The sequence below is a fragment of the Sinohyriopsis cumingii genome, chromosome 5 (assembly GCF_028554795.1).
Source record: "Sinohyriopsis cumingii isolate HCF-2022 chromosome 5, ASM2855479v2, whole genome shotgun sequence".
NCBI classification, from domain to species: domain Eukaryota; kingdom Metazoa; phylum Mollusca; class Bivalvia; order Unionida; family Unionidae; genus Sinohyriopsis; species Sinohyriopsis cumingii.
Window position 1 is genome coordinate 89,826,451 of NC_142965.1, and position 22,907 is coordinate 89,849,357.

Genomic DNA, 22,907 nt, shown 5'->3' on the forward strand with positions numbered 1-22,907 from the left:
GAAAATATGAACGAGTTTTTCGAATGGAATTACAACACGACCTTGTAGTGCAGTATATCCATCCGAAAAAACGAATTCATATTTTCCCATACAAATGCAGTAACCATTTTATTATATACTAATTTTTTAAATTTTACCTGATGCTTAATTATATTAACAAAATGCACTACACGAAACAAAGTAACCGAATGTATGCCGCATTCCAAACTAAATACACAAGCGCATATTCATCATTACACAACATTATTACTGCGTACATAACTCCGCAGAGATAAATTTGAACTTAGTCGCGCGCTCGACATAACTTTCGAAAGAAAATGGCGTGTATATTTAAAATTGAAATGTGGAGTCATATTGTGAATGAGCGTACATTGCATCAACTTTTCCATTTGATCTGGAATGAATAGATTTGGGTATTTTTTTTCTTTCGATTCTACGAAATTTCGTGATTATGGACTGGATTTGTATGTGACAATTCCACATGAAATACATGGGATTGAAGAAATTAGGGAGAAGCGTGTTGACATTTGCAAATGTGTTTCTTTTTCTGTCATTGAATGTTTAAAATCATAATCTGTGAAAAATATGAAGTCTTTCAATTACAATTATCAAAAAGACGCTATGGAATTTAATGCTTATTTCATTTTGAGTGCAGTAAGGAGGATGTAATTGCACTTATCATCGAAATTACAGTACAATTTCGAAATGTGTAATCAAGATTGAAAACCTATGACATGGCTCATGTAATTCGGATTTGCAGATCTAAGAAAATACGTTTTGATGAAATTCAGGATGTAAAACTTTAAAGTATATTTTTTGCCATTCTTATCACCAGCTAAAGAAGACAGTATATGACTTGTTACTTGTATGTTATTTGTAAGGACCCTTTCTTGCGTCTGTTGCTACTGTAGCTAGCCTAAATCCAAAACATTGTTTCAACGCGGAATGTGCCAAAGCAGCTGGTATCTGGCAGTCCACGAAACATCTGTTTTAGTTCATTCAGAAACAAATTTAAAGAACCACAACATAAAGCGCCTCTTACGCGAGTGTACATGATTTGTTTACAAATCAAAAGTGCTGGCGTCTGCGTCCATTGTTTGTTTACAATAGAAAGTAGTTCCTTTGTGCACGTGAATGCTATACGTGTATTGGCGCGCGGGTTCAGTATCGGGTAATATTGCACGATTCTGACAATGTAAAGTTAACCGGGGGAAAATGAGCATATAATAATGGTGAAGATTGTATTAGTATCGTGACGAAGTGGGGTGAGGGATTTTCTACTGGTCCTACCTAAAGAGTGAATCTTCACACATACACATGCACACACACATATAGTTATGTTTATTTTATTTGTATTTTTTGTAGTCTTTTCTTAATGATTATCTGTAACGTATCAATATTTTGTACTTAACCTTTGTCCAAAAGCATAATGGTGTATCTGACCAGTGACATTTATTTTGACAACAACATAATATATAGCTAATATTCATCAATGATTGTGGATTAAATATTGAGATCATTGGTTGTAAACATGTTTATTTAAATTTGTGTTAAAGATACAGTCTTGATAAAAACCGTAATTGTTGTATTCAATGTTTACATTTGGTGGAATTATTTATTCCAAGTATTATTCACTAGAATTAAATATTGCTCCATAATATTCTTGGACTAAAATTTTAATTTGTAATTATAGTGAATTCTGAGGACATTTTGGATTATATTATTGCGATACATCAAAAGACTGTTAACTTATCACCTCATTCCAGGTCATTGGCACATTAAAAATTCTAGAATACATTCAAATGAACACATTCAATATCGGAATTTATTTGGAACACCACTGGAATTCAATTGGAATTTAATACATCTGGACCTGTCATATAAGCATTAGAACTATTTTGGATTCAATGCACAATACTGTAAGTTCGTTTTACATTTTGACTTTGTATTCTAGCGAATTAATTTTTTTAAATTGAATTTTACAAAACTTGTTTGTTTTAGCTCTTTTCCGTTACTTAGTTTAAGACCACATAGTCGTAAAAGAAAATTAGGGCTCTCCTCCGGGATACGAATTTCTTTAAAATATTTCAAAAAACTTATTCTGAAATTAAAATTCTAAGTCACTGCTATTTTAATTTCACATCTTTGAACAAATCTATAGTGATACCAACAAGCTTTGCTACACTGTCAGCTAAAGTCTAGAACTTTATTTTAAATCCTACACAGGAAGGGCTGGAGTCCTTGAAAAACAATATATTACTCCAGCTTGCCAGACAAAATAATCTTTATAAGACGAATGCTTCTGTAACGAATCAATAAATAAAAAAGTAGTTTGGTACAATATTTGGCGGAAAAGTAATTTTGGGATACAAATGATTTGGGTTGGATTAGTAAGTCTTTATCCGGCTCTGAAATTAAAGGAACAACTGAATTTAAAACACCAGATGGAAATCAAGTTAAGAAGGCTTAAGCTCAGAAAGAGAAACAAGAGAGGCAAATATAGATAAAGAGAGAGGAAAAAGAGACAAATGCAGATGAGGAAAGAATTGATGGAATACAGATTGAGAAAGAGAAAAAGAACAAAGAGAAATGCAATTTCAATTAAAGAATTAGAACTGGTAAGTCCCCCCAACCCTAAAAACAATTTCAGGTTTTGATGTTGCCAGAACTATTAGGTTAGTACTCACTTTAAGGAAAAAAGAAGGAGATAAGAATTTTCCTCATTTTGAAACAATTGCTGAGATTTTGAAATGGTCAAGAGAGCAATGAACTATATTATTACAAAGTATAATTCTTGGCAAAATTCGTTAAGTCTTCACTTCACTGGCGGTGCAACAAAGTGCTGATTACGATGTGTTTAAGAAATGCAGGGCCAGATTAAGGCCTTAGGGGGCCCTGGGCACAGCCAAAATAGTGGCCGATAGATATCCTGCCTTGTCCATAGATATGGTTACATAACTATTAACAACACTGCCTGTGAAATAAAACAATAATATACTGGGCCCCTTGAGCCTCGGGGGCCCTGGGCATATTGCCCACTTTGCTATATGGATAATCCGGCCCTTAAGGAATGTATCTTAAAGGTTATATCGACAAAGGTTTAGGAACTGTAAAAAAAAAAAAAAAAAAAAAAAAAAAAAACATTAAAAACTACCTTGATGAAGAAAAAAAAGTGGAACCGGTAGAAATTCTGCTCGTACAGCTAACGATTATTCCTTGATTCAAAAAGTTTCCTTTGCAATAATTATTCCTCTCAGCAGTATTTTTGGTATTAAGAAAAAACAAATCCCAGTCTCATACAAGCACCTCCAAATATGGCACAACATTTAGGAATCAAGTTCTAATAATGCTATACAAAACAGAAGTATGCATATATATATATATATATATATATATATATATATATATATATATATATATATATATATACTGAATAATTTTTATTTCGATCTAGATACAGTTGAGATCTTTATCAATATTTTGCATGAACAATATTCTTGTGTCTACATATATATATATATTTAGGCTTACCTACCTACCTACCTACCTACAGACACATATACATACCTACATACATACATAATGCCCATTAAGATGCTACTTCGTAGGCATACGTGCGTTAAATTGATAGACCATTAACTAAATAGTACATTATTTCACTTAAGCATCTATATATGATATTATGTAATATACATATCCATATATTGTACTTTACAACACCGAAAACCATCTTTTTCTGGGCAGAACGAAAGCTTAACCATTTAACACTTTGCCCTGATGACAGAGTAACTCAACAGGGTTTTATCTCATATCAACAAATTGCAAACATAATAAATATTCAAATAAAAATGAGATCATTAATACAATTATTATTAAATATTAATAAAATTATAGTATATATCCACCAGATGCATCAATCTTCGGCGCTAGGATCACATATATAAGATGAAGGACATCTCTCTCTCTATATCTATCTATCTATCTATCTATCTATCTATCTATCTATCTCTAAAACACTAATACACATAAAGCACGTGGTTGCAAAACACAGTGGGTTGAGTTAGTTATCTTCATCAACCAAAAAAAAAAAAAAAACAACAAGAAAACAATGTTACGAAGATGTGTAGAATTCAAACTTATGTTTTAGAAACAAATCATCATATTTTTCTACACTTTGCAACAAACACATTTTAAACATTTTATATCGGCTGTTATGTCTGAGAATTCTTTCGAATTAACACTGAACATTTGAGCGACTCATCGTAGTGATTTTCAATGAAAATATTAACGAGAGCTGAAATGCATATGGTAGATAAACGAAAAAACGAATATAACTAAAACAATAACATTCAGGTGCATTATCATTTTAAATGAAACATGATCGTTCATCAAATGATGGACATCGAAGTGATTTTACGAAAAAGTATCAACATTCAATACAGATTATACAATATTAATGCAGATATTAAACAATATTTAATACCAATTTTATTCAACATTAATACAGATTTTTATCCAACATTTAATACAGACTTTACGCAAGTTGAAAACAGACATTATGCAACATTTAATACAGACTTCATACAACACTGATACACACTTTATACAACATTTAAATGAGACCGTATACAAAATTTGATACAAATTTTATACTACAATATACGTTACTAATATTGCAGATTATGCAGACGCTTTATTTATATGTACATGACATCTGAACGTCTATTTGATGAAATTTCACTAAACTCAATGCCCATGTAGACAAAGACACGTGTTAAATTACATGATTTGAATCATAGAATGACATTATTAAAATATGAAATTTCACGGAAATCTATGCCATTTAATCAGCATTGAGGCCAGTCTCGCTCGCAGTGCTATTCAATATTCATCAATATATGAGAGCTTGTATCTACAGAACTATGAATCCATACAAACATTGCATACAGAAAATACAAGTACAACATAAATGTAACCATTCATACGTTATGTAGAAAATGAAAATAACGTATTATGCTACGCTTTTGCAACTCGTACATATCAAAGAGACTCGTCCAACGCTAACTAAAATCATTTTATGAAATAACACAGCTTTTTAAATCCGAAAGTGAAATGGCATATTGGAACGGATAAAAAGTATAGTGTAAAACCTGTTTTCAGTAGGCATCCGAGGGTTTGATGTCTATTTTAACAGCACAGGAACACAAAGTTACATAATACCGACACTGTTGAGTGAATTGCCATGCCTAGGGATGCAACACGGTAGCTGACTAGGGCAGGTCCGATGGTAAGATTCCAACCGTCACTCTTTTGGTCGCAAGTACTGCGTGCAAGCCACTGATCCAAGCTGGCTTGAACCAGTAAATCTAGTATACTCAGGTATACTTTAATTCAATGAATATTATAATATTAAAGGATATAAATGGTACATAACAAATCTGTCCCATGTATTATTTAGGAGAGATTTTACTGCATGTCTTGAATAACACTAACACACACACACACACAATAGGAGGACAGTGAGTTCATTGTTAGCATTTTTATTTCTTTACAATGGTCTGGAAACCAGTTCGATACCAATGCAGTTGTTCGTTAGACTGGTTCCACGATTGTGTGTATTAAGGTTTGGTAGTTCGCTCTACCACCCTATTCAGACAACCACATCATTTCTTCAGCATCCAAAATAAAAAGTTAATATTTCTTTCCATTCAGAAAGTTGCATCTCTAAACGACGACTTCATACATAACATTTATGTTAAATAACAATTCACATTTTCATCTGCCGGACAACAAAAGTGAATTCGTCATTCAGTTACCTCATCACAATGGTATGTAATGTTTTTCTATACCCGCGAACATCTTTCTAAAAGTCGTTATTTCACCGTCATTGTTCTTCGCTTCTTACGATTCGCGCTGAATGCGCGCATTGATTTAAAGTCTGCGTATCACAATGGTATTCGTCAATCAGACTTGATTTTCCCTAACTGTGACTGGAGTGTCTCCAGTTGAGACGCGCAAGTTCTATTTGCCAGTCTGTATTTTCTTAATATCCATTACGTTTTATTCCTCTAATTACGATGAAATTGCACATTTATTCAATCTTCGTCATAAAACTTTAAAGTTTTTGGCTGTGATGTCGATTTTACATGACCTTGCCACCGAAGATAATTTCACCATGCCTGACTGTATATCTCACATTTTATTCCAGCAATTAAAATTAATTTGCCCATTTCTATGCACCCCATCATCACAATGACAATATTCTTCTTTGATATATTTGGACACCTTTGTTTTTCTGCCAGTCGGTATTTTTAAATACCCACTCACGCTTTCTTCCCAAGAACTTGGTAAATTTGTCAATTCTATATAAAAAATCCTATTGAACGTGGTTTTGTTTTCTTACAAGTTTGTTGATTTTCTGTTGTTTCCTTACTGAACATGTACCTTGTTTCTTTAGTCCAGTCTTTATTGTCTTGACGTCATATTTTATTCCAGCCATCATAGAGAATTCGTCCATTTTATCTTAGAACCCATCATCTGAATGGCGTTTTTTCTCGCCAAATTGTAATTTTGCGACGTCATCACCGGAGCTTGCCACCAAGCCCGGCCCTAGAGCAAGGCGAACGAGGCAACCGTCTTCGACCCCGCGCTAACTCGCTTGCTGCCTTGGACCCGCACATCCTATGGCCAAGCCTGCTTGCCACTTATTATCCATGCCAGTTTAAATATTGCTCAGCATTCCTGAGGTTTCATTTCCAAAATCAGGATTAAGTTGCTCGTGTAATTCACTCTTCTTGATAATGATGAAAATTATTTCGGCAGTCCGAAGATTTTCCTCGTCGTCAGTTCAAGCCTTTTCTCAACAGACCTCTCGTTTCACGACAGTGAATCTGGTACATTTGCACATTTTCTAATCTCTCTAATCATGGCTATTATAATTTTCTAGACGGATTGTCGTTTTTCTGTCTACATGACTCGAGATACTTTGTGCCAGTTTGCACTCTCCTAACATGCTTGCCGTAATTGTATTTTCCATTTTTGACACGCTCTTGTCAATAGCTTCATTAAACGCATGTGCAATCGTGAACTCGTTCAGTATTCAAAAAAAAAAAAAAAAAAAAAACCCTTACTCTCCCCACTTCCATGTATCTTGTAACAAAGTGAAAAGAAGTTAACAGAAAACAAAACTAAACATTTTTATCGGAGCGAAATATAAAACAAAAAAAGCTTACTAATCGAATCGTTAAAGTGATTAATGCCAGACTAGCATTATCAAAATATGTATGTGATAACTCATGCATTTTGTTTAAAGTAAGGTCACTTACTTTCCTCAATCTGTTAATATTAGCTGTTGTCAGTGAATTGCTAAAATTGATTTAATTTAAAAATGTCTAAAATCAAATAAAGAAGAAAAGTAGTCCAGAACACCTTTAAAATGCAACGTTTAACCTAGGTCATCAATTGTTGAGTAGTTATAAACTTCGTGTCTCATTACTCTTTTTACTATGCCGCATCGAGAAAAGAAATCCATAAGCTGCTGCCTAACAAACTCTGCAATCATTCCACATTTTTCGAGATCATACAGGCCTAATAATGCACCATTTGCTTTCTAGACTGGTCACCGGTTAATCGGAATACTTATGAACGCTTCCGAAACAAAAATCATCTCGATTTCTCTAAAAGAAAAAATTACGGAAAAGGCCAAACGTGTTCCGATTACTCCAAAGTTTAAGACTGCTCTAACGTTTTAGTCCCAGATAACTATATCTTATATTCCACAATATCTTTTTCTTTTCTTTTTGAGGGAGGGTGGGTGTGGTTTTAAATTTCGTTTGATCATAAGCTAACACATTTTCAATCTTCATATTAGCGACCTTTTGCAAGTGAAAAATATTTGACTAATCTGCACTTTTGTGGTTTTACTGTTTCGCGAATGCAGTTAAAATTCAACAACTTTAACACCATCACACCTACGATACATACAGTCCACGTGACCATAGGCAAGTTCAATCGTGAAAAAAATTCCACCGGTTTCTTTTTAAAATTACTGAAATCTTTCGACGAAAAGCTGATCCTTTTATTAAAATATAAGAAATCATTACATTTGGGGTTTTAACTGTTGTATTGTTAAGTATCCGTTTCTTTCAAGAGGTACGTTTTAATATCACTAAGTATCCGTTTCTTTCAAAATGAACGTTTTCATATCCTTAAGTATCCGTTTCTTTCAAGACGAACGTTTTAATAAGACTAAGTGTATATACATGATTGGAAACTTTACTTTCAGTATGATGCGATTCGTTTCCATTTCCTTGCTAACTATTTCAGTGACCAAACGTAAATGATAGATCTCCTAAAAGGCTTTCATTATCTTAAAATGTATGTGCATACTGTATGGATAGTATAATTCACCTCATAATTCATCCTTTAGAATGTTTTAGACGTGGACCAAACTTCTGCACATTAGGTTTGCTCAATTTGGATCGATGGTCCTTAGTAGATAGCTGAGTGTAGAAGACGATCAGTGCGAGAAATATATACTTTATTGGAGAACGAATTTTGCACTCAAGCTTATTTGTATTCCTTATATCCAAGTAATGGTGGGTTGGACATGTAGAACTCTCAGCTGGAAGATTTACCTTCAGACCGCGAACCGAAGAGAGACAAATTTTGAAGGATGTATTGAAATCGAACCCCAACCATTGTGGTAGCGAGTCAAGTACTTTAATTGGTACGCTACTAAGTAAGCTCACGAAATCCTGGGTAAAACGTGTTTAACCAGTACCATTTATTTTCCAAGGTTGATTGATTTTAAATGACTTTAATTTCATACAAATACAGGAAACGTCACAGGAACGTGGATATCAGACGTGTTTGTCAGACGTATTTGACCCTTATCGTGAAAAGTAACCGTGTTGTCAGACATTTTTGACCAGTAACATGCCATATCACCAATCAACTTGTATAGCAAATAGTAAGAAAGAGTATTGGTTAGGGTGACTACACTTATGGATTCTTCCTCTAGTTACAGATTTTTCGTCAAGATTAAGGACTTTACGCGGAAATTGACAATTTGTCTACTAGTCTGCATTTTCTTTAAATCCACAAAGTTTCTCGGCGAGTTTTAAAAATAATACAAAAACATAAATCTAGAAATAATTTACATTGGGTGACCTTACCCGGATGAACAATTCGTATTGATTTGTAGCGTATAAATTTAAGTGTGGAATGATATAAAAGATAATTTGCCCGCAGTGAAATTTAAGATTTATTACTTTGCTGATATATGCAGCAACTTTTGTAGGTATTTTGTGTATATCTCGTCGACTTCTTGCAGTCAACCTGATGGGGTAAGGAAACCCCTGAGAGAGAGAGAGAGAGAGAGAGAGAGAGAGAGAGGGAGGTGGGGGTGGAATCGAACGTGATCACGGGTGCGAGTGCATACTAGGTAAGCATGCGCATTTGCTCCTTTGGGGTGAGCAAATTCTCTGATTGAGCAAAATTAGTTTGCTCCACTGATACCATTTCAATATTCGCCGCCTTTCTGGAGCATAGTTACAATGCTGAAAAGAGATTTAAAGCTGATTACAGATTTTTAAAAATAAGAAAATTAAACAATCAGTTATCAAAATTAAAAACAGAACGCAAAATGGTTAGTAGGAAACAAGTTTGTTACATTGAAACAATGATGCAATGAACTGCATTACGTTAATTTATAAAGCAATTGCCAACGTTTGAGACCTAGGGTTCCAACAAAAGGTGAGAGAGTACATTGAGCATGTATTTTATGTGTATTGCCTGGTTTGTGAATAGTGTCTGTATACATCTAGAAAGATAAATGAAACATTTAATACCTTTTCCTCTACTGCAAGATGCATAAATTTCATTCAAAGGCATCTAAATCTTGTAAAAATATCACCCGGAAAGAAACAATATAGAAAGAAAGGAAAGACAGAAAGAAACATCTTGCAGTTGATTCAGAATTTTTTTGTGCAACAATCTACGTCATACTCACTGTAATTCATACATAAGATATTATTGAAAAAAAAGACGAAACAAGTATGAAAAATTAGAAAATCAAAGCTTGAAAAAAGTAACCACATAAATCATTAAGAAACTATTGATGTTCCATGTTTCAATATGAAAAGTCTATTTATGTTCCATGTTTCAATATGAAAAGTCTATTGATGTTCCACATTTCAATATGAAAAGTCTATTGATGTTCCATGTTTCAATATGAAAAGTCTATTGATGTTCCATGTTTCAATATGAAAAGTCTATTAATGTTCCATGTTTCAATATGAAAAGTCTATTAATGTTCCATGTTTCAATATGAAAAGTCTATTGATGTTCCATGTTTCAATATGAAAAGTCATTTGGTGTTCCACGTTTCAATATGAAAAGTCTATTGATGTTCCACATTTCAATATGAAAAGTATTAATGTTCCATGTTTGAGTATGAAACTTCGGTGCTTACCTCTCAAGACCCTTTTTATTCTCAGCCAAACTTTTCATGGTGGATTCAGTTTCTAACCGTGCTTCGTTGAGTCTGAAAACAATAATTAAATACACCCTCTGAACTTTGTCATTCCAGGCTACCTGGTACATTACTGTCACTGAGAGTTGGGACCGGGGGGGGGGGGGGGGAGGGAAGAAGAAAGGATTATCAGACTTCTTCGTGATGACATGCGTAAACTCAGTAGCGTACTGACGAGAAGGGATGGTCGTACATTGGGGTTGCCACGGGCGCCAGAGGTCTTGGAACACCCAAACCACGGGCGCCTGAAGTCTAGGGACGCCAAAACTATTTATCAGATCAAACCGATTAGCTTCACGTTATCTGTAAAAACCAGGAAAATTAAACAGTCACAAGAATAGCGTATTTTGTGCAGAAAACTGTTTGTATGGACAGTGACGTTTCCAGCTAAGAGTGCCGCTTGGAGGACCACAAGACTAGTGAATTTCAAAATATCTTTCAAGTCATCATGCGTGAAAATAAAATTGAAAATGTCTTATGCATGAGGTTACCGAAATGTACAGTTTGTACACTATATGTACATTGAACACAATACGCACGATAATGTATATGGTACCGTATGTACAACATATGTTCAGTATACAGTATGCGACCTATATATAAAGTATACAGTATTTACACTATATTAGGCACACTGTATGTACAGTATACGGTATGTACACTATATGTACAGTATACAGTATGTACACTATATGTACAGTATATAGTATGTACATATAGTATGTACCATATACATATAGAGTATGTACACTATACTCTATATTAAATCATTATATACATCAAATCCGACCACGACAATCTCATCAACTTTTTTCCACTGTTTAACAAATAATGAAAATCACTGATTGTACTCGGCTGTATAAATGGCCTAAGACAGAGTGACTGAAACCGACCGAAAGTAACTAGCACGTATTTCTATTCTCCAAATATACTAGCATTGTTCGAGTACACTTGAGTCGCACTTCCGGTACTGATGTAACCGCAGTTACCTACTGCTAAATGAAATTACATGAATTACAACTTTTTCTTTCGCATGATGCACTGTTCCGGATGTACACAGCAAGCCAATCATTGCAGTTTAAAAGGAAATCCTCAAACCAAATTTAGTATATCCGCTTCAGTTGACATCCGTACTCGACCGATGTTAACTTACGCTTGTTTTTGTCTTGTTTTGTGTCTTTTTTTGTGTACATTCTGTTCTTGGGGCGGGTACTTTACAGTATTACTGAAGTAATTGCACAACTGTGTATGAATTCTGAATACTGGAAATGTACAAATGAACACTTTAGTATACAAAAGATCCATCACGCGTTAATTATGTGTTGCTAAAGAAAAATCACACCAAGAACTAATATATTTTCTAAGAGCGGATTGCTACGAATTTAGTACTAAAAGATACACGATTGTGTGATAATTACAAACAGCATTCATCATTGAAGAAATAAATAATTTTATGAAATTTCTTGTTATTTTATTGATATTTTTAATTTTATTCTATTTTAACTTCATTGATCTACAGTTCACTCTACGGGACATGGTACATTTTACACAATTATTTCCTTTCTTCCTTCTCTCTATCCCTGCGATGGAAAATAGTATTCACTTGATTGTCTAACAGCAATTGTTACAACATTGGAAAATGAAACAGTATTCTTCAGTGCGTTTAATCAGTGGAGCAAGGAAAATATATAGGCTGAATGGAAGCCTTTTTCTTGGAATCGGAATGATAATCTTCCTTTTCAATTAACAATCAATTACCATTTACAACTGTTTGTCCTTGAAGTCAAAGACGTAGATAAAGTACGATTAGTACAATTGTTAATCACACCTGAAAACGAAATAAGGACGATATTAAACTAATGTTACAAAGTATAGTATGTCTTCCCTACATAACAATATGAAATTGTTCCTTGTGATGACAAACTCTTTTGTAATTTTGTTCGGAGAGAGAGAGAGAGAGAGAGAGGAGGGATGTTGCTTACTTACTGTTTTGCAAGATCACAATACATCTTTGCCTTAGATGTAGGGCTTGGTGTTGATATTAGTTGTTTATCTGTAAAACCAGCTGCACCACACTGTGCAGTCTTTACATTCGAGATAGATTCCTGAGAACTTGTCGCATGTTTCACTAGAGAAATGTTCCCATCATTTTTTTTCGAGGCCATGACCTCTGTAGTATTGGACCCTAAGAGTTGTGGCAAGGTTAAAGTGGCTTCTTTGTAAGTTTCGTCCAGCTGTAGGAATAAAATATGTGAATATCATTTATAAAATGCAAAGTTTACACTGTAATTTTGACTTCCTTTTGAAGTGTAGAGTTTGTTTACTGTTTAACGTCACATCCGCACATAGTATTTTATGCTGAGAGAACAGGAAAGAATTGCCTGACACATATACACATAGTACTGGATGGGGCAACAGGAGAGGATTGCCAGACTCAGATACATATAGTACCGGGTAAGGTAACAGGAGTGAATTGCCTGACACAGGGTCACATAGTACTGGATGAAGCGACAGGAGAGAATTGACTGACACAGAGAAACATAGTACCGAATGAGGCAACATGAGAGAATTGCCTGAAACAGAGACACATAGTACTGGATGAGGCAACAGGAGTGAATTACCTTGCCTAGAGATTCACTATACCGGATGGGGCAATAGGAGCGAATTGCCGTGCCTAGTGACAAATTTTGAAGGATGTATTGAAATCGAACCCCAACCATTGTGGTAGTGAGTCAAGTACTTTAATTGGTACGCTACTGAGTAAGCTCACGAAATCCTGGGTAAAACTTGTTTAACCAGTACCATTTATTTTCTAAGGTTGATTGACTTTAAATGAACTTTATTTTTATAAAAATACAAGAAACGTCACAGGACAAGTGTTTTTCCCTTGAATATCACACTACAAGAAACGTTAGGCCAAGAGAAAAATAACATTAACAAAATTTTCGAATGTTCCAAATAAACGCTAAGATCTACTTTAGACCCACTTTCACGTGCTATTTATTTTTCATGAGTTTGATTGAATGAATTCGCAAAACTAAACAGTCAATCGTGTACATCTAGAAACAATGAAATCAGTGAGAAGTGGCAGATCCGCGAAAAACAATCGATGACAAAATCGATGTACGTATCGAAATTTGAGTAACAAAAAAACAAAACAACGGCTCCCAGTATTCGAATCGATAAACGATGAAAGAATTCATTCACTACCAGATTTTTGTTAAAGAAAATCCTGATCTATGAAACATCATGCGATTGAACATTTTTTACCCATACTAATATATTCCTCACAAACTCACGTGTTTCCGCCTAAGGAGTTCAACATGTAGGGAACACGTATCCTTTAACCAATTAAGTTATCTAACAAAAATGTCTTGGCTCTCATACAGGTTAAAAAAATTGGAAAAACTGAAACCGTGGGAATAAATATAAATATAAATTCATTACAGATACAACCTTAAAAACCAAAACTGGCTTTCTGTCATATTTCAGAAATTCCCTGAATAACGAAACAACTATAATAACATTTTCCCCTACGCTCTACCTATTCATTAAAACATAAATTTCTACGTCAAAGATTTTCACGTAAAACAAGTCTTAAAAATGTTTGAAGCATAATTTTTTTAGATATTTTATTGCCAATTGCTATAGTAAACAAGGATTTGACAATAAGTTCTCAAAATTAAGTAGAGCCCTCTCTCTACAAAAAGAAACACGTTACATAATAAATGGAACACAGAAAGAGAGGAATACAAGTGAAATACGATGAAGTGTAATTTGTGAATATATTCAAATAGGTTTGGAAACAAATAAATGAGAACACCAATTGTGATGATTACTGGACATTCTGCACAAAAACCAGACAAACATCTAGTGCAGAAGTAGTCATAGTATGTTTCACAATTTGCTCGCGATAATATTGGTCAGCTGTCTACCGCAGTGACCGTTAAGAAGTAGATGCTAGACAGTTGTTCGTGGTTCATTTTGGCAAACAACTAAGTTTCCCACTGCAATGGTTTTAAAATTAGGGTAGGCAGGTCGTAATTTTTTAAACATAATAAATATTTGATGTGATGTTTTAAACGGGGGATGGGGTGCGTGCTTGGGTCAGAAATGAGAAACGGACGGTCGGCCAACCAGAAATATATTTTTCGATTGGCCTAATGTCACCAATATCGCCTTTTAAGAAGGCACTAAAAATAAACTTGACTGGTTTGCAGATATATTTATGTGTACTTACTTTTCCAAGTCTAATGTCAATTTCTTTGTGAAACTCAATGACGCATTTCATGTTTACTTCCACTTTCTTGGCACGTGTCAAGTGCTTCAAAAGAAGCCTGAAATAAGATTCGTGATATAGAATTGAAACAAAAATAATGACACATTTACTAAATATGTCCTGCAGTTAAAAATGTTTTTAATGAATGAATTTATTAATTAACTTAATTACGGACTGTGATGTAAAGTGCGTGACATTTTATGTTAGACCCATGTACTGCAATGTATAAAAGATGAATTACATGTCATGCCATGGCGTATTTCAGGCCCCAATTGGACAAATAATCTGAGGCGCGCACCTTTACATGTCACTGACATCTCACCTCTGTCAGCGTGGGTTTGAGTCCCGGCTCGGCTAACCTGGGTATGTGAGAAAGCTTGCTAGTAGCTTCCAGATTGGTAGGTGGGTCTTCCCTGGGGTTTTCCCGGGTTCTTCCTCCAAAGAAATGTACTGGCCGCCATGTATAGCCTGAAATATGGAGATCCCAAGCGAAAGCCCCTTTGGCATATCTTTTGAACCCATGAAACGGTGTTTTAGTACACCAGTCCAAGAAATAAACAATCACAGTATCAAGCTTTGGAGTCAAAGATGATTTTGATAATCATCATGAGGAAAGGGCGGGGGTGGGTGGGGGGTGGAATTTGTTTTAATTATACTCATACTCACCCAGAATGTTTCTTTACTTCTCCATGAACTCGCTTTAAATTGTCAAGATAACCTTGAAAGACTGATACAAGTTGTAAGTTACTCTCTTCCAATTTGTTCCTGAAAAATATCAATGAAATTAGAGATCCTCTTAGTATGTTGTTGTCGCCAACACAATGTTACCAAATGTTTCAGACTAAACTGTTTATTACTTAAATCTTATTTGAATAACATTATAACACCACATTTTCCCCAATAATTTGCCAAAAACTTTGACATGTGACTGATTTCCATATTAAATTTAATAGTTACAGCGAAAGATTTTAGTAATAAAGCGTACTGTATGCATAAAAACAAAACAAAAACAACGTATTTTTAATTCCGAATAGATCCCAACAAATGACAAAATATCATTTGTGTTCGTGTTTTTGGATTTTTAACGTAGCTTTGACAATTTTAGTCATATCGTTACGACAGCTGCCGTGTGCCAGTTTGTAGTGATGTCTAGAACTGGGGCATCATGGCGCAGACATGAAGCATCCTGTCCCACCCAGTCACATTATCCTGACAACAGGCCGACCAGTCCTAATACTAACCTCTTAATGATCGGCCTGGTGTCAGGATAATGTGACTGGGTGGGACATCATGCCACATGTCTGCGGCATGATGCCCCAGTGCATAGACATCACTAAAAACTGCCACACTGCAGACATCGTAGCGATATGACTGAAAAATTGTTAAAGCTACGTTAAAAATCCAAATCACACACACACACACACACACACACACACACACCTCTTAATGATGAGCGCCAATTTTCTTCAGTAATTATGCGTTGTTTTACTGTCTTCATTATTCCTTTTTTAGGTTGTTGGGCTCAGAATAACTTGGTTGCGAGTTCGAATCTTGACTAGAACAGTTCGGGGCAATTGTCGTGTTGTGTCTCTGACTAAGGCGCTCTATTCCCATTACTATCCGACTCAATAGTTATTCATATCTTGATTTCGTCGCGAGAAACCAACCAAATTTACATTGAGCAATTATCTGTTCAGTTTGAAAGCAACCAATTTTACTCTGCGAAGAAGTCGTCTGCAGTGTGCACCGTAAGAAAACAACCAAGTTTACTTTGTGCAGATGTCGTCTGCAATTTGCATTAAAAAATTACTTACATTTCTGTCTGGTGGATGAACACTTCATGAGGATGCAATTCTCCATATCTTTTGTGTTTTCCGAACGTTGTTTGAATACCGTTTATTGTCTGCCTGAATTGTTTAATGGTTGCTATCCTGAAAAGGTGAGAATATATTGATCAAAACGGAACAATATGGTATTTGAAAGTATAGCAGTAACGCGAACTTAAAGACGGAGGGGATCAATTACAGACGAAAATGGAAGATTTTATAGAATTTATATCAGCAAAATGAAAGAAGTTTAAAACACAAAAACAAGCGTCACCAATGTTATATCGTAACGTAAGAAAATGTAAAGAGAGCGAAAGCATTGTAATTATTTTCATTTTTATATTTGTCACGCTCGATTCTAATGTTCAAGTCTTTATCTAGGAAAGCATGAAGTGTTCTTTCTTGAAAATCTCGTATTGCAATTACAAACAAAGGAATCAAAAATATATTTGAGCTGACTTTACATCGAGTTCAAACTTGTGAATATATGTGCATATATATGCGTGTTTGTTTGAATTTTACGATGGAGACTCGGACACTAGGAGCTGATTTATTTCTAGCTGGTGTGTTTATTTTGTTTGTTTTTTTTAATTATTTTTTTGTTTGTTTGTTTTGTTTCTGGTATAAACCAACATCGTATGATTATTAATCAGTCAGAAACATCTGTTTAAACTAAGCTAAAAAGTAGAATTTGTGTGTGTCGTATATTTTAAGGGAGAAAGAGAGAGAAACTGACTCACCAGTATTGTTCTTCTTGGCAGCCTATTGATGTCATACGGATGTCCTGTTCCTTAATTTTCTCCAGCAGTACTTGTAAATACGCGTCTATCTCGTTTATTCTTTTACCTTCCTACAATTAGGAATTACCAAAAACATTGTACCATCTTAACGTAAAAAGTAATTAATTATCTTAACGATTTTTAAAACCATCTGATTAGACTGTTACAGGTGTAATGGCTAGGCTGTCTATCAAAAAATCAGGTAACTGACAAGTCAAGTGCTGTTCAAATGTATGCTCACCTACACAGTAGAAAGAAAATGGCACATTTCGGTTATTGCCACCCCTTCCTTTTAAAACCCAACATTGTTTCTCACTAAAGATTAAAGTATACAGAGATATAAAATGTTAATAATTATCAATAGGTTAGTTAGACTTGCTTTGCATCTCATTCGCTTGTTTCAAATAAATTTATCAGCATTTCTCGTAGAAAATAAAAGTTTCACAAATTTCACACTTTCAGAGACATACTATGAAATACTATGACTAGAATGTAAAGGCAATTTAACCATAAATATCGATTATTTGAAGTGATGCACACTTTTTCACACACACCCCAACCGCCATAAAAAGTAATCAATAAAAAACTAGATCATTTTGGTATCAGAATAAGGTTATTGAATTACAACTGAAATGAGATATGTTTACTTATAGTTACAAATATATAATTAAAAAAATGAATGTAAAAATACACTACAATTTTACAGTTGATAATAAACATTATCAAAAACACTAAGGGCTCATGAGAAATAAACGTGTTCTTTCTAGTGTTATAAACTAACATCTTTTCTAGCTTTTCTACGCTACATGAAGCGATTTTAACGAACCTAAATGCTTTCTGCAAGGGCTTGGTTAAAGATGTATAGTTATCAATGACTACATGAGGTGTAAATAGACGGAAATATTGTTTTAAATATACATAAAATAGTATGAAAAAAGAGCATAAAACTCTAGGAATTTGTAGTTCTTGTTAGAACACAATGTTATAACCCCTAACATTCTGTCAAACATTTTGGTTTACATAAATAATGAAAGTGAAACTTTCAAATTTGAAACGAATCGACGTTGTTTTTGAATTCTATAAATAGTTCACAGGAATAAGATTTACATATTCGAATAACTTCGGCTGTAGAAGCTTATGATTCATGTAACGAGGAAATGTGCATTGTGGGTGACGAGGACCCACAGCCCAGAAGAGGAAATGTGCATTGTGGGTGACGAGGACCCACAGCCCAGAAGAGGAAATGTGCATTTTGGGTGACGAGGACCCACAGCCCAGAAGAGGACATGTGCGTTGTGGAAAAACCGTCTGTGCAGATGGGATTAGTGTTCTAAGGAGACGGATAAACAAGTAACAAATAACGATAGATGTTTCGTAGTTGAGCTATGTAGAACAGTTGTTGTTGTAGGGTTTAACGCCATTTTTCAGCACAAGATAGGCTATACATGGCGGCCAGTATTAATGGTGGAGGAAGAACCCAGGAAACCTCGGAAAGAACCACCGACCGACGATAAGCTCCTGGCAAGCTTTCTCACATACCAACATAAGCCGAACCTGCGATTCGAACCCACGTAGACAGAGGTGAGATGGCAGTGATCCGTAACGGTGAGCGCTTTAGACCACTCGGCCACTCGGGGCCCCCCTATGTAGAACAGAAAAATGTAGAACTTCTTTCTTCGTAAAAACAATTGTGGACTGGAACATCTTGGTGACAGTCGTGTGTGTTCGTCAACAACAGAAAGCTTCCAGGCAGCTCTTGAACAGTTCTACTGACTTTTTAGGGATTCTCTCTTCCTGTGCAATTTTATGCCGTGACTGGCCCTGCACTGTATACATTCAGATTCCAGTGCAATTGTATGCAGTAACTGGCCCTGCACTGTACACAGTCAGATTCATGCCATAACTGGCCCTGCACTGTATACATTCAGATTTATGCCGTAACTGGCCCTGCACTGTATACATTCAGATTCATGCCATAATTGGCCCTGCACTGTATACATTCAGATTTTTGCCGTAACTGGCCTTGCGCTGCACACGTTCAGATTTATGCCATAACTGGCACTGCAGTGTACACATTCAGATTCATGCCATAACTGGCCATGCCTTGTATACATTCAGATTTATGCCGTAACTGGCCCTGCACTGTACACATTCAGATTCATGCCATAACTGGCCCTGCACTGTATACATTCAGATTTATGCCATAACTGGCCATGCCTTGTATACATTCAGATTTATGCCATAACTGGCCCTACACTGTATACATTCAGATTCATGCCATAACTGGCCCTGCACTGTACACATTCAAATTTATGCCGTAACTGGCCCTGCACTGTACATTCAGATTCAGATTTAGAACAAATAGCAGCAAATACAACATATGCATGTACTGCCTAAGTATGTATTGTCGAAAACGTTTGGTTGAATTCTAAAGGACAAGCTAGCACAGATTCTACTCCAGACAGGTAAATTCACAACCATTATGGCTTTAAAATAGTCAGCTCGTAATTTCATTGAAAAGAATTTATTTATTCGTGTTTCTCTGTTAACATGCACATTATTTCCGGGAACTGAAGAAAGTGTCGTATAAGTCACATCCCAGGAACTGAGGTTGGACAATGATGCAATCTACAATAAATTAAGGACTCTTAACTTGAAGATTGGTATTGAAAATAACGACACGCACAAGATCTGATTGCTACTCCAATAAAGATGGTTTTTATCCCAACCAAACAAGACCTATTTCAACATTACGGCATGCGGAAACATAAACACACACACACACATATAAAGTGTTAAAATTCAAGCAATAAAACACGTTCAATGGTGTGGTTTCAGTGTGCTTTTGGCTTTGAAGAATGAGAGAAAGAGAAAATATATTTATTTTACCTTAGCTAGACTTCCTCTCAGGTTGTCAACGACATCTCGTTTATTTGTGAATTCGACTATTTTCTCGCAGCCTTTCTGACTTGTCAAGTTTAAAACTGGCAAAATAGTTCCAAATAACTTTAGATTAGACTCGATAATTCCTAAGGTTCTTTCTGATTCTGCCGTAAGCTTCTTTGTTTCTGTTAACCATACATTTATGGGATCGAGGAAACCTCTGATGTATTCTCTGAAATTTAAAGAAAATGTGGGTTTTGTTGGTTTTATTGAATATCAGGTAGCAAATTTCAAACGAAAAAGCTTTACTAAAGAAAGAAAGGGAAAAAAGAAAACTGAAGTACAACGTGAACCGACTTTGTCTCTCCTTGGTGCTTTATTTTGAAAATGTCATTATTATCATTATTATTTATTTTATTTTTTTGTGGGGGTGTGTTATTTTTTCAGTAATGTGCCTATCGGGAGATGCAAATTTCCTTCTTTTTTGTAGCTCAAGCTTTGGACCAAACATCTGCTGTTTTAACAATATGAACACTGTAAGACATTGAAGTGTAAAACGTTAACGAAGATATTAATAATCATTTATCAATTACCTAAATGTTAGAATCTTCAGTATGTCACAAGGGTAAAGACCATGACTTTAGCATTATACTGCTGTCGGTAATGTTGCAAATATCTGGATGAGCGAAATCTGCAATGTGACAATCGTCACTAGACCATGCGTTAAAGTCCACTTCAACGTCTTTTCACCCGTAGCTACTTTCTATAAGATTTCTTCGTTGTTCTTTCATATTGATAGGCAGAGTACAATTTCTTTGAAGATTGATCCGTCACAATCTTTCATTCTTCGAAAAGCCGTCACCTAACGATCGATGAAAGGTCACTTAAGTTGATATGTAAGAGCTTCTTTCGTTGGCTCGCTGATGACTCGTACGACTAGCAGCCATTCGTTGACAGCTGTATCACACTTCCGACGCTAGTGAGACCACTGATAACTACTACCCTACATTTTAGTGTAGTAAGGAATATCCTTACTCATTTGGCCATGATGCACGGTGTCCATTAATCTGGCTCTTTACTTCGAATGCTCCCTGATACGCACTTCTTCACTAATTAATCCGAAAACCCTAATTTAAGTAAGTACAGGCCTATGATACTAGCTTGCCAATTTTGCTCAGGGACTAGACAAAGGCAGTCACGGGCTAAAAGACACTAAAAGACAGCATAACGGATTTTCGCCTGTTTCAAGTATATAGCATGACAGAGTATACGCTAAACTACATGCAACAAATTCTTCCTTTCAGAAACAGAACTTAATTAGCATTTTGTTTCGTCCAATGCCCTTTAATGACAATAAGTTCCTGTCTGTACAGCAAATTTGTAAACTAAGAAAAGATCAGAGGTAACACCGCACAATGATTTGGCCTTAATAATGTACGCTCTACACCCACGTGCTTTATGAAAAATACGTACAACCCATTTTAAATTATACAATTTACATTGTCATCTATATTATTTACCATTTACCTTAGGTAGCAGACAGACTGTTTAACACGTTTCTGACAGCGAACAATTTTTTCTGTGTGAAATTCATGATAAAAAGCTACAGAACAACACTGTTTCGCTAATTTCATATCTTCACGGAGATCACTTGTTAGGCTGCATGGTGGAAATGGCACTGAAAGAAAAATTAATTAATACAGTTTGTAAAGAATTTGATATAGGGCTGCAAATCTCAAGAAAAGCGCTGTGTATAGAATGAGCAACCATGAACATATGTAGCGTCTGTCATATAAGTTTTACCTTCGTGTGCAAACTATATATCAGCTCTACCTAAAGCCCTTAAAGACTTTATTGGTTTTGCATTGCTTCGTTTTTGGTGTCTTAAGCCACAGCAGCACTTTAAAAGCTATATCTTGCCAAAGCATGCAGAGTAAATTCCTTTCCTATGGACACATTACGGTAGCCGCTCATGGCTAATCTGATGTTGGGATTCGTACCAATACCCTCTTCGTCCCAAGTCCAACGCTTTAACCAAGGTGTTGCAGTAGGTATGGCGCACTAGAGACCTACATGGCATTGGTTTGAATTCTACTACAGGATCAGCCTGGGTAGCCTAACTTGGTGTTTCCATGGGCAAGACACCATGCTCTAGTTGCCTCAGCAATGAATAACCTGCTTGCATTGCTGTGCAGTATATGTTCAAGACCAAACCAAATCGTATCACTGAGCCGACTTTACCTCAAAATACCAGAAATGATTGCGCTAGATTCATTCCAGACCGATATTTATGGCGAACTAGATTTTGAACGAAGACTTGACACACTGTTAACAGACTAAAGTAAACTATATTTGCTTTCTCTCCTGGAACGGTAGAAAGTGTGACAAAAAGAATAATACCACTGTTTCTGAAACGAACGGTAAATGTCGGGGTGATGATGTCAGTTAACTTGACTGTAATATAACCCCTCAGTTCCTTTTGGAAACAAGATGTGAATCAAAACATTTATAGCATTCAAAGAGATATAATCTACTATGTTATCCTATATATCTAAGATTTGCAGAATATTTCGACAAAATTGATTCATACAGCACCTTCTATATTG

The 22,907-nt window shown here is 35.3% G+C and overlaps 1 protein-coding gene across 6 annotated transcripts in view; it reads right to left on the minus strand.

Moving 5' to 3' along the window:
* Nucleotides 1-4,470: 4,470 nt before the first annotated feature.
* Nucleotides 4,471-22,907, minus strand: part of LOC149799720 (serine/threonine-protein kinase TBK1-like) — a 51,339-nt gene continuing 32,902 nt past the window's right edge. For all 6 annotated transcript variants that reach the window (XM_089959091.1, XM_089959092.1, XM_089959089.1 and 3 more), the window contains 9 exons: nt 21,829-21,979; nt 20,308-20,533; nt 17,380-17,489; nt 16,628-16,744; nt 15,480-15,578; nt 14,775-14,871; nt 12,521-12,768; nt 10,475-10,546; nt 4,471-9,560 (listed from right to left, as the gene is read on the minus strand). In XM_089959091.1, the coding sequence (XP_089815217.1) occupies nt 9,524-9,560; nt 10,475-10,546; nt 12,521-12,768; nt 14,775-14,871; nt 15,480-15,578; nt 16,628-16,744; nt 17,380-17,489; nt 20,308-20,533; nt 21,829-21,979 (1,157 nt within the window). In that variant the 3' untranslated portion in view covers nt 4,471-9,523. The remainder of the gene's footprint in view (nt 9,561-10,474; nt 10,547-12,520; nt 12,769-14,774; nt 14,872-15,479; nt 15,579-16,627; nt 16,745-17,379; nt 17,490-20,307; nt 20,534-21,828; nt 21,980-22,907) is intronic.